Source organism: Nyctereutes procyonoides, unplaced genomic scaffold (genome assembly GCF_905146905.1).
Source record: "Nyctereutes procyonoides isolate TBG_1078 unplaced genomic scaffold, NYPRO_anot_genome, whole genome shotgun sequence".
Taxonomy (NCBI): Eukaryota; Metazoa; Chordata; class Mammalia; order Carnivora; family Canidae; genus Nyctereutes; species Nyctereutes procyonoides.
Genome location: NW_026575044.1, coordinates 14,410,321 through 14,421,678, shown reverse-complemented (window position 1 = coordinate 14,421,678; position 11,358 = coordinate 14,410,321). Strand labels below are relative to the sequence as shown.

General features: G+C 55.4%; 2 protein-coding genes across 10 annotated transcripts; one reads left to right on the top strand and one right to left on the bottom strand.

Annotated features, from left to right (window-relative positions):
• Positions 1-900: 900 nt before the first annotated feature.
• TMEM79 (transmembrane protein 79) lies at positions 901-6,338 on the top strand. 6 transcript variants are annotated; one of them, XM_055324407.1, is made up of 4 exons: positions 901-1,006; positions 1,805-2,607; positions 2,772-2,985; positions 5,609-6,338. In XM_055324407.1, the coding sequence occupies exons 2-4, from the start codon at positions 1,848-1,850 to the stop codon at positions 5,820-5,822; spliced, it is 1,188 nt and encodes a 395-aa protein (XP_055180382.1). In that variant the 5' UTR covers positions 901-1,006; positions 1,805-1,847; the 3' UTR covers positions 5,823-6,338. The 6 variants fall into 6 exon arrangements, with proteins under 6 accessions (XP_055180382.1, XP_055180385.1, XP_055180384.1 ...); XM_055324410.1 differs by having other exon boundaries at positions 5,540-5,747; XM_055324409.1 differs by lacking the exon at positions 5,609-6,338 and adding an exon at positions 5,211-5,444.
• A 412-nt stretch (positions 6,339-6,750) lies between these two features.
• Positions 6,751-9,919, bottom strand: GLMP (glycosylated lysosomal membrane protein). Of its 4 annotated transcripts, none has more exons than XM_055324402.1 (6): positions 9,418-9,590; positions 8,676-8,995; positions 8,356-8,539; positions 8,020-8,238; positions 7,335-7,591; positions 6,751-7,226 (listed from the first exon to the last, which is right to left on the bottom strand). In XM_055324402.1, exons 1-6 carry the CDS (start codon positions 9,535-9,537, stop codon positions 7,061-7,063), a joined length of 1,266 nt encoding a protein of 421 aa, XP_055180377.1. In that variant the 5' UTR covers positions 9,538-9,590; the 3' UTR covers positions 6,751-7,060. The 4 variants fall into 4 exon arrangements, with proteins under 4 accessions (XP_055180377.1, XP_055180379.1, XP_055180380.1 ...); XM_055324404.1 differs by having other exon boundaries at positions 8,356-8,556; positions 8,738-8,995; positions 9,418-9,589; XM_055324405.1 differs by lacking the exon at positions 7,335-7,591 and having other exon boundaries at positions 9,418-9,919.
• Positions 9,920-11,358: the final 1,439 nt, after the last annotated feature.

The following is an 11,358-nucleotide window of genomic DNA, read 5'->3' as shown; positions in this document are numbered from 1 at the left end:
AGGGCGCCGCGGCCCTGGGCTCCCGCGGCTGGACTTCACTTGGTGTCTCTGGTCAGCCCAGCAAAATTCATGGAACACCTGCTGCCCCCTGGCCACAAGCCAGGGCTCTGGAGATGCAGGGACCAGCAGTCCAGACACCGTCCCGCCCTCACAAAGCTCAGGTGGCTTCTGGGGTGAGGTCCCACAGGGATGAGCAGCCACTGTCACACTTCTGCTTGAAAAGTCGCTCTGAATCCTTACAGCTTTCTTAACCCTGAACCTAGGCTACAAAGCAAGGTGTTTCGTGGTCTGTATAAGCTGTAATAGGAACACGAGTTCTTTCCCACCTCTGTCTCCTGGTTCCAGCCACCAGCCTTTCTTCTGTTCCTGAAATTGCCTGAGCTGGTCATTCCCCTGTTCTCTCCTCGAGACACTCCTCCTTTCCCATCAGGTCACAGCCGAAATGTCATCTTGGCAAAGAGGTTTTTCTTCACTTGAATTGTCTTCTTGATTAAGGTCTTTATCATCTGTTACCCCAATAGAACAAGCTCTTTGAAGACAGAGACCTCACCTGACATCTTCTCTCCTGTGTCTGTGCCTAAAAGAGTGCTTAGCTGAAAACAGGTGCTCAACAAATATTGCATGGATAAATGTAGAAATTCCACCTCTTTTCTGGGTATCCCAACCTATTCCAAACACCCTTTGACATACAGACCCACTCTTTATCCTCTGCTTTCCTGAACTTCAAGTTCCCACACATCCCATGTGTCTGGAACTCACACTGACCTTTATGCCCAGCTGCACCCCCACTTTCAGAAAGCAGGATATCCTCCACCAGGGCTTTTCTGTCGGCAGATTCAGCAGGGCGGGGCCTGCCCCTTTAATCTGGGCCCCACCTGCTCTGGTCAGACAGGTTTGGAGACACTGGTAGAGGGAGAGACACTGAGAGGAATAGTTGCGGAGCCAGCAGAGGACCCAGGCAGCTCCTTTCCAGACGTTGGGGACCCTCCGCCTCTCCAGATGGAAAGTAAGAGGGTGTCATGGGTCCACGTGGCAAGGGATAGAAGGCCCTAGAGGAGGTGGAGAGACAGGACTCAGCCCCTTCCAGCAGCACTGCGATGGAGGAAACAGGGAGGGGAGAAAGACAAGAGAGGAGGCATGGGAACAGCCATAATTAGACCTAGACATCAGAATGGACAGCCCCAGGCCCTCTGGAGATGGAGGATGAAAGACAGGGGCTGAGGAAGAGTGTGGAGACTGCCCAGGTACACAACTTGGAGACAGAAGAGCAGGGCGCACTACTGCTGCTAATTCCTTGGGACTGATTTGTTGGCAGATCCCTGGTATCAGTTACCAGGAGGGTTCCAAGCAGGAATCTACAAGGAGAAGGGGAGGTTTGAAGGTGAAGGAGCAGCTTCTCCATCCACAGGGAGGCCCCTAGTGGGAAGGAAGCTCCTGGCAAAGCTCTAGAAACCCACTCTTCCTCCCGTTTCCATACTAGGGTGGCTATGACCCCAGGGGTTTGGGTGGAGGGGTTAGGAAGAGTGGGTGGACTGGCCGGGGCCCAGCTGCCAGCGCCTGTGCCCCCTGACTCACCCTCTCCTGCTGGATGGCCTTTGATGGTGAAAAGGTGTCTCCATTATGGCTGCTCACTTCCCTCCCATCTCCTATGTCAACACCTTCCTCTGTACCATGTTCACCCTAAGGTCCCAGAAGGAGCTAATGCCCATGAGACCAGCTGCCCGGAACCATTCCAATTCTATCAACCTGTCCCAAGGGCCAGAAGCCAGGAACTTCTAACAGAGCTTTCCTCCACTCCCTCCAGGGTGATATGACCTCATGGTAGACACCAGAACTGAGGCCCCAGCATGACAGAACCCGAAACCCTGGCCCTGCTGCAAGTGAAGGGGTCTGAGGCTGTGGAGAAGAGCCTGCCCCAGGCCCTGGTCCCCAATGGCCAGCAGCCGGAAGGGGAAGGTGGGGCTGAGTCCCACAGAGCTGAGTCCTCCGAGATGGGGTCTCCAGCTGGATCTCCTGTGGCTGGAGAGGGGGCTGAGGATGGTCTCAACAGCACAGTGAGCGAGGCTGCCACCTTGCCGTGGGGGACAGGCCCCCAGCCCAGCGCCCCATTCCCAGACCCCCCAGGCTGGCGGGACATCGAGCCAGAGCCACTCCGGTCAGAGCCACCCACCAAGCTAGAGGAGCTGTGCGAAGATGATGCCAACTTGCTGCCCGAGAAGGTGGCCCGGGCCTTTGTACCCATCGACCTGCAGTGCATTGAGCGGCGGCCCCAGGAGGACGCAGCTGTGCACTGTGAGGCGGGCGAGGGCGAGCGCGGACGGGCCTGCCTGTCCTCCTGGGCTGCTCAGCCTGAGCCCCGCGAGCGCAAGTGGGCTGAGGCCGTGGTGAAGCCGCCTGGACGCTCCTGCAGGGGCTGCAGGGGCTGCGGGGGCCGGGAGGGGCTGAGAGCCGTGGCCTCCATGGGGGCCGCCCTCGTCCTCTTTCCCTGCCTGCTGTATGGGGCCTACGCTTTCCTGCCCTTCGATGCTCCTCGGCTGCCTACCATGAGCTCTCGCCTCATCTACACGCTGCGCTGCGGGGTCTTTGCCACCTTCCCCATCATCCTGGGTGAGCCAGGCCGGGAGAAGGGAGCAGGGTAGGGGGGCAGGAGATCCCCTACCCCGGGCCAGCCCAGGCTGGGGTGGGTGCACCCCTCCCTACCCCCTGCAGCCCCACTCTGGCTTCCCTCCTGCTGCCCCCAGCTGACCCTGTGTGTCCTGCAACCCCAACAGGGCTCCTGGTGTATGGGCTGAGTCTGCTGTGCTTCTCGGCCCTGCGGCCCTTTGGGGAGCCACGGCGGGAGGTGGAGATCCACCGGCGGTATGTGGCCCAGTCAGTCCAGCTCTTCATCCTGTACTTCTTCAACATGGCTGTGCTTTCCACCTACCTGCCCCAAGAGACCCTCAAACTGCTCCCTCTGCTCACTGGTCTCTTTGCTGTCTCCCGGTGAGTTGGCTGGGTGTGGGGCCTGGGGGAGGGGATGGTGCTGGAGGGACCCAGGCCTCTTGTCTGGGGAAATGACAGGGACAGGAAGCCTTCTGGATTCTGTGTTAACCGGCTGTGCACCTGGATCGGTGAGTCTGCCTTCTCCCTTACACCTTACCTCATCTGGTAGCAGGTGACCAGCTATGTGTCTTCCCAAAGGAAATTGATTTCAGAGACCCATTGACCAACCTAAAGCTGGAAGGTGTCGCCTGGATCAGCCTCCCACCCATTGCTGCCACTTCTCCCAGAGACTCTGGTCAGGTGGTCTTTGGCCTGCAATTGGACAGCCCCTATCACCAAAGCTCAATTCAGTGTAAGACCGTGTGTCTCATTTATCAAAGGTCCCAGTTACTAGAAAGTGCTGTAAACTGCTGCCCTGACTTTGACTCTGGAATTGCCCAGGACAATCCAGATCTTTGACAACAGCTCTCCATGTCCCCACTCCAACACCCTCCTCCCCCAGGGTTTACTTTACCAAACGATCCTTGTCCCTGAGTCTCATGACCTTCCCTTGGAGCAGGAGACTGTCCTACTTGTTGGTGCTCACTGGCAGGAGCCACGTTGGCTCTCATGCAGCCTCATTCCTCTGCCTTTGTTTGGAAGTCACCTGAAATCTCACGGTGTGTCCATGTCAACTGCTGTTAACCCAGAGGCACTTTTGAATTTCTGAAGGCGCATGCAGAACTTTCCATTATTTCCCTATTTGCTTTTGTTACTTTTGATACAGGATTCCAGGTCCCTTTAACTGCTAGAACATTCTTCCTCTTGAGCTAGCATGTGTTTGCTGTCGCTGTCACTTGTGACTGTAGTCTAGCACCATCTGTCCCACCAGTGTGCTGGCCATTGTGCAGCCTGTTTTTTCCCAGATGCTTCCCAAGATGAACTCACTCTCCCATGTGTATCTTGAGGAGCACCGACCTCAGAAGCTGGCTTACACAGTAAGAGTAGTGAGGGGATTACAGGAAGGCCCAGTGCTTATCTGGCCCTGCGCACCCATTCCACAGCAAGTAGAGCACCACAGAGCAGGGCAGGGTAGTGGCCGAGGCCCTTCAGGCCTGGAATGCAGGCCCCTCCGGCTGTCACCCAGGCCCCTCCCTTCCCCACCTTCCTTGAGCACTCATGCCTCTGCTCCTCCATCTGTGCAGCACAGTTGTGGGAATTAAACGAGTTTGTTCATACAGCCCTCGCAGGAGCCCAGTGCGCAGTGAATGCTCAGCAGCAGCATTCATTTTGTCATGCTGCCCGCTGGGGCTTTTTCCTCCATCCTTCCCTCCGACCCATGCAGGAGGGCACAGCTATGTCCGTCTTGTACTAAGTAGTCCTTCATGGCTTGAGAGGGAACTGCTGCCCTCCTGGCATTGAGGGGTATGTATTTGAGTGGATCTTCGGGGAGCCGAAAGACCCATCCCTTGGGCTTCGGGCCCTCGTGGAGCTGGCTTGCTTACTCTTTTCCCCTCTGCCCCTCTCAAATAGCAGGAGAGAGGATACTGATTGGGCCTAGGTTCGTGCCTGGTTTTACTATTTCCCTGACATGTGGCCTTGGACCGGTTTTTCTTTACCCCTTTGGAATCTTAGTTTCTTCATCTGCAAAAGGAGACATCCCTACAGGGGGGTGTACTTCATCTGTGAAAGATGAGGAAGCTGGTCATGTATTGATAGAACACTAAGCTCCAAGATATAACGTTAATGGGGGAAAAAACAGCGTGCAGGATAGTCTACACAGTGTGCTACCACACTTCAGAAAAGAGGAAAAGGAAAACATCAATCATTTACTGGCTTATCTGCGCATAAAACAGCGCTTGATGGGCAAGCCGCCACGACACTGGACATCCGAGGGTGGGGGCAGAGGGGCCAGGTTAGGGTGGCTGTGCATGAGGACAGGGAGACATTTTACTATGTGCACTGGAGCCTTTTGCATTTTGAACCACGTGAATGTATCCTGTCTGTGCAAAGGTTGTTTTTTTTTTTTTTTTAATTTTATTTATTTATTCATGAGAGACAAAGGCAGAGACACAGGGAGAGGGAGAAGCAGGCTCCCTGTGGGGAGCCCGATGCAGGACTCAATCCCAGGACCTCAGGATCATGACCTGAGCTGAAGGCAGACGCTCAACCGCTGAGCCACCCAGGCATCCCTACGTAAAAAATTTATTTATATATTTATTTTAATTTTTATTTATTTATGATAGGCACACAGTGAGAGAGAGAGAGAGAGGCAGAGACACAGGCAGAGGGAGAAGCAGGCTCCATGCACCAGGAGCCCGACGTGGGATTCGATCCCGGGTGTCCAGGATCGCGCCCTGGGCCAAAGGCAGGCGCTAAACCGCTGCGCCACCCAGGGATCCCTACGTAAAAATTTTAAACTTAAAATTTGGAAAGTGAACCAGGAGGGGAATAATATATTCGTCTCATGGAGATGTGAAGATGTGTACGTTGGTGTTTCTAAAGTGGTGCAGGAGCATGGGCTGTTTAGAAGTATCGGTAGTACCCACTGACCCCCATCTGCTCTTCCCATCAGCCTCCAGGCCAGCTAGCTGATGCACGTCCCTCCAGGGGAGGCTGACCTCTTCTTGCCCTCCCCTCGCAGGCTCATTTACTGGCTGACCTTTGCCGTGGGCCGCTCCTTCCGAGGCTTTGGCTATGGCCTCACGTTCCTGCCCCTGCTGGCCATGCTGGTGTGGAACCTTTACTACATGTTCCTGGTGGAGCCTGAGCGCATGCTAACTGCGGCTGAGAGCCGCCTGGACTACCCCGACCATGCCCGCTCAGCCTTGGAGCACAGGCCAAGGCCCTGGGGCTGAGGCCTCTGCAGCCTCAGCCCAGCCCTGGCACCTCGGGGGAGAAGCTGCACTACTGCCCCGACTGTCCCTGCTCCCCCCGTTGGTGTAGCCCTTCACCTCAGGAGCCCGGGGCCATCATGAGAGAGGGACTTTGACTGGTTTCTTGTGGGGAAGGAGGTGGACAGCTATGTCCCTTCTGCATGCTGCAGGCAGGGCATCAGGAGCAAGGGTGTGTTTCCTTCCCCAGCAGCCCCAGCACTGCCCCCAGGACCCTGCCCCACCCTCCAGCCTCCTGCAAGGCCTCAAGCGGGCAGAGCTATGGCCAAACTGGCTGTTTCTGTGCCATTGTCTAAGCAGAGGGCCGCAGGGAGACTGGAAACCTTGCCCAGGCTGAAGAAAAAGACTGGGCATCCGATCAATCAGGACTTTCACATTTGGTGAAAACCTTCTGGAGGGCCTGGGTTCAGGACCCTCCACTGCTGGCCCTTGTGGGACCTTTAGCTTCAGTTCAGATAATTAAAGCTGCTCCAGCCCAGAGCTGGTCTCCTGTCTTCCAACCCAGTTAGGCCCCTGTAACCTCCCACCTCTGAAATGCCCACAATATGTGTCTCCCAGGGGAAGAGGTACAGGGGGGAGAAGAGGCCCACCTCGGGAGGGGGAGGGGTGTGTGTGCAAGTGTACATGCGTGTGTGCCCTCACAGGTGGTAGCCGGGGACTGGCTGCAGGGCCCAACAGCTGATGTCAACCCCGTGGGAGCCTGTGGGTGACAAGAAGTGGCAGCCAGCCTTCCTTGGCTCTTCCTTCATGTTTGACCCCCCACTCTCAGGTGTCTGTCCCTCGTCTGACCCAGAGAGCACCAGGAGAGACATGTCTACCATGCCCACATCTCAGCCTCTGGTTCCTGGAACCAGCCTAACACCTGCCCACAACATCCACACTGAGACAAGCACCAGGGAGAAAATGAGTCTATTTTGTGCCTTCTAGGGCAGCCAACCAATCAGAAGGCCTTTGATTTATGTCTGTGAGTCTCATGCCAGGAAAATGGTGGAAGGGCAGAGGGGTATCACTAAGGGACCCCCCCCACCTCTAGCAATCACCCTGTTGCTGGTCCCTACTGAGAGTATGATGGAAGCCCCGCCTGGGGGTTCCCTGAGGTTTTGCAGAAAAGCAAGATGGCAGAAGGGAGCAGCTAACCCTTCAACTGGCAGACCAGCAACGCAGGCCCACTAATTAATGTCCTGTCCTCCAGAGAGTGGGCCTCAGTTTATAGGCTGGTATTGGGAGCATTGCTTGTGCCACAGCAGCAGAAATATGCCTCCTGCCAGCAGCATGAGCCCTGGAGCACCCAGGGCCACCGCCATGATGCCTAGGATTAACGGGGACAAGGCGTCCACTGGAGGGGTGCCCACACCCAGGAGCATTGACCTAGGGCAGGGAGAGTGAGAAAGACAGGTAAGCAGGTTAGGCAGGAAGACCAGGAAGCCAGGCACCCCCACGTCCACTCCCAAAGCCCCAGCCTGCCCTGGCCCTCACCAACTGAGATAGTATTCGTCCCAGTAGCCGGGGCCTGTAGGAGCCCCAAATGTCAAGTTGAAGGCACAGAAGTCAGTCTGGGGCCCAAAGAAGGCTCGGACGATGGGAGACTGGGGAAGAAGGTATGCCAAGGTGGGGCGAAGAGTGGAAGCTTGGCAGGGCAGGGATGATTCCCGGCCCCTCTGCCTCTGGGCAAAAGCCACTGGCCGCCACTGCATGAAGCCCGAGGGCAGGGAGCCCCACAGCAGCTGGTCCAACTGGGAGAAAAACAACAGGATGAGGAGGACCAACCTTTGCCCACCCTCCTGTTCCTCCACCCTTCCTGGCCTCCCAAATGTCACCAACTGTCCAAAGGCCTAGGCTGCCTCCATGCCCCAAGGCTGCTTACATAGGCCCTCCGCCCCTCCTCTGTAGAAAGGGAGGTGGCTCGGGAACACTGGGTCCTTTCCCAGCCCTGACGTCCACAAGCCTATACTCAGCTCACAGCCCCAGGTCCCCAGGCTCCCCCAACCCCCAGCCCCCAGGCCTGGCTGCCTTCTGTCTTCCCCACTGAAGGCAGAGGCTGGGTCAGCACAGTGGCCAGCACTTGAATGAGCTGAATGGCACCACTAGTTGGTAACTGGTTACATGGTTCTTTGAAGTCCTACCATCCCCCACCCATCCGCCTCTCCGCCTGAAGACTGACCTTGAAGACTGCAGGTGCATATTCATCATCAATGGAGCGCTGCTCCTGCACTGAGGGACAGTCGGGGACCTGGCCCAAGGTGGCTACCTCCAGCCCAAACAGGGAGCGGTTTCCCCGGGGATAGGCCCCAAACAGGGCCACCTCTAGCTGGCAGGTGTCCGCTGAATGCAGGAGGCGCGGGGCTTGGGCTGGGCGGCTGGATCTGGTGAAGGCCTGCACCTGGGATGGGGGAAGCGGGTGAGGCATGGGAAGCAGGGACCTGCCTGTATGTGAAGGCCACCACCCCCACCCTCAGAAAACAGCCTTTGGTGTTCCTCTCATTCCCCACACCCTTACCCTGAAGGCCAGGCTGCCATTGGCAAAGGCCCCAGCGGGGTCCTGAATGGGGCGGCCTCGAAATGTGGCGCTCAGGGTAGCGAGATCCAAGGAGTCAGTGATGTTGTTCCAAGAGAACTCGGCCAGGGAATACGGGGGATACGGTTTTCCTGGAGGCTTGGCTGACGCCTCAGATGTGTTGGCGCTGTCAAATTCAAACAGCTGGCAGGCAGGGTGAGATGGGACAGGAGTTGCCTGAGTCTAGCTCCCCCCAGAGCCACCCCCACCCCATGGCTCCTATGCTTGACTCTACTTCCCATACCCTGGTCTTTGGTCCCCACCTTGGGTCTGGATGAACCCTCTGCTCAGCACTCTTCCCCTTGGCTCTCCCCAACCTCCTCACCCTGGTGAAGACAAGGGCAGAAGAAAACTGGATACTGTTCTTGGGGAGCACCGTCAGGCCCCCGTCAGGCTCAGGGGAGAGCAGGCGGCTCCAGTTGACAGTCAGGGTGCTGTGGGGGGTGTTGGTGGCCACCAGCAGCACTGCCAGTGGCCCCATGCTGCTCCACACATAGTGCAGTGTGGAGTTGCTACCCACTGCCCGGATGTGGAGCAGGTTCGGGGAGGGGTCCCGCCAGTTAGGGATGACCTCCAGAGACACCTGGAATACGGCATAGTGGAGGGTCAGGGGAACGAGGTCAGGAAAGAGGCACAGGACAGAGCAGCTGGGGAACAATGGGGAAAGGCAAGAGACGCGGTGTGGGAACTCGGGCATCTGGTTTGAGGCGCAGGCATCGGCTGGAGGGATGTGGCCTGGAGAGCCGGGCAGAGCCACAACCACCCTGACTCCAGCAGGCAGACAAGGATGTGGGGCCAGGGGTGAGAAGCAGCCCAACTCTTACTGGACCTGGGTCACTCAGGGCTGAGTCAGGCGCTGGCAGGTGTCCCCTTAAGACAGGGAGCCCGGGAGCCACCCTCGTCCACAATCCTGTCCCAGGGCCCTGGCGGTGCCCCACGAGCCCTGCCGCTTGGGTGCCTCCCAGGGTAGCATTTCCAGGAACACCTACTGCTCTAGCCCCTCACCTGGCGAGTTTCCTCCCCCAGCAGGCCAAACGGGGCTGCAGACAGCAGCTGAATCAGGAGGAGCATGGAACTGGGGGCACAACGCCCCCAGCCCCAGTGGGGCCCCTCATGGCCGCACATGCGGCCCCACTTGCAGAGGGCGGAAGAGACTTGGGAGTCATGTGACTCACACACCCAGCTGATCTCCTTGTAGGGCGGGGCTGCCACCAGCTCTTAAAGAGACACCTCCCTTGAGCCAATTGACGTTGGAGAGAGAATAGAACCCCAGAAATTAGGAGCTTGTCATCCCCAGCAGGGCTCCAAGCAAGACACCCCAGACTAGACAAGTGCGTAGCCATACGGCCTCTCCTACCCAACTGGCCACACTGGCTACCTGTAATGGCCATTATGTCAGACTCCAAGATCCCAATGATCCCAATAAGCCAACTGTACTGTAGAGAAGAGCAGAATCTGCAGAAATTAGGGGTGGGGCGGGGGACAGTATAGCCCAGTTGATTTTGCCAGTTGTTCATATTTATTGAGCCCCTAAGTAATGCAGGTTCCTGTCCTAGAAGAGCTGTTTTATTACAGAGAAAAGATACTTCAATAAATAGGTGAGAACACCACATACATTTTGTCAGAGTTCATATCTGGCTGAATAAATCGCTTTGTTGTTCTTGGATGTTTTTGCTTAAAGTTATTTTGACTAAAAAACAATTATTTTGACTAATAATAAATGCCTATGACACAAACTTCCTAAGGTACTGAAAGGTGTCTGTCATCTTTATTTCCCAGCAACCCAGGTCCTGAGACAACTAATGCGTTGGTAATAGTGTCATTCCAATGATGTTCCATGCAGGGGCACCTGGCCCGCTCAGTCGGTAGAGCGTGCGACTCTTGGTCTTGGGGCCTACAGTTCAAGCCCCATGCTGGGCAGAGCCCACTTAATAAAACTAAACCAAAGGCAGCCTGTCTGCATCTCTGCCTGTGTGTCTCTCATGAATAAATAAAATCTTGAAGAAAAAAAAAAGATGTTTTGTACACAATGTGTACACATGCACACTGCGTGTGTACACATATATGTAATACCATGCAATGGAATCCAAACACCCTTCTGCAGTTTGCTTTTTCACTTACACATTGAAGACTGTTCTCTGCACCTGGAACTCATTCTCCACTAAATATTTTACTGCAGGGGGAGGTCGCAGGGATACATTTAACAGAACTGTGGTACATCACAATTTCCCTTTGAAATGAAACTCTCTGTATGTACAGCATTTCATACACATTTGAACCCAAATATAGAAGATAAGCAGCCAGGATTCAAACTGCCAGGGCAAATTGACCTGTGTATGAGGTCTATTGATGGGCAGGCCACATGCCAGAAGGGCTTCATTAAGTGTTCACACTTACATGCATGTCCCTAACAAGTAATGTTATTAGCTCTGTGTTTGTCACTTCTCTGGAGCTTACACTCTTGGCCTATTATTTCTATGGGCCCTATCTCCTTGACTGCCAAATTCTTTTTGTTGTTTTTTAAAGATTTTATTCATTTGAGAGAGAAAGCATGCATGCACACAAGCTGGGGAAGGGGCAGAGGGAGTGGGAGCAGACTGAGCTGAGCAGGGAGCCTGGGGGGCTTGATCCCAGGACCCCAGGAACACAATGCTGAGCTGAAGGCAGACGCCTAACAGACTGAGCCACTCAGGCGCCCCTTGACTGCCAAGTTTTAAAAGTTCTTTAAAGACACCTGGATGGCTCAGTGGTTGAGTGTCTGCCTTCAGCTCAGGGTGTGATACTGGGGTCTGGGATCGAGTCCTGCATTGGGCTTCTTACAGGGAGCCTGCTTCTCCCTCTGCCTATCTCTCTGCCTGTCTCATGAATAAATAAAATCTCAAAAAAAAAGTTCCTAATTTTTTTTTTTTAGATTTTATTTATTTATTGTGAGACACACACGGAGAG

What these genes read in the sequence shown, in the direction of transcription:
- TMEM79 (XM_055324407.1), top strand. Translation starts at nt 1,848, where the DNA reads ATGACAGAACCCGAAACCCTGGCCCTGCTGCAAGTGAAGGGGTCTGAG. An exon ending in CACCTTCCCCATCATCCTGG is followed by an intron (nt 2,608 to 2,771) that starts GTGAGCCAGGCC and finishes CAACCCCAACAG; the next exon opens with GGCTCCTGGTGTATGGGCTG. An exon ending in GGTCTCTTTGCTGTCTCCCG is followed by an intron (nt 2,986 to 5,608) that starts GTGAGTTGGCTG and finishes CTCCCCTCGCAG; the next exon opens with GCTCATTTACTGGCTGACCT.
- GLMP (XM_055324402.1), bottom strand. Translation starts at nt 9,537, where the DNA reads ATGTGCGGCCATGAGGGGCCCCACTGGGGCTGGGGGCGTTGTGCCCCC. An exon ending in AGGGTTCATCCAGACCCAAG is followed by an intron (nt 8,540 to 8,675) that starts GTGGGGACCAAA and finishes TGAATTTGACAG; the next exon opens with CGCCAACACATCTGAGGCGT. An exon ending in ATGGCAGCCTGGCCTTCAGG is followed by an intron (nt 8,239 to 8,355) that starts GTAAGGGTGTGG and finishes CCCCCATCCCAG; the next exon opens with GTGCAGGCCTTCACCAGATC.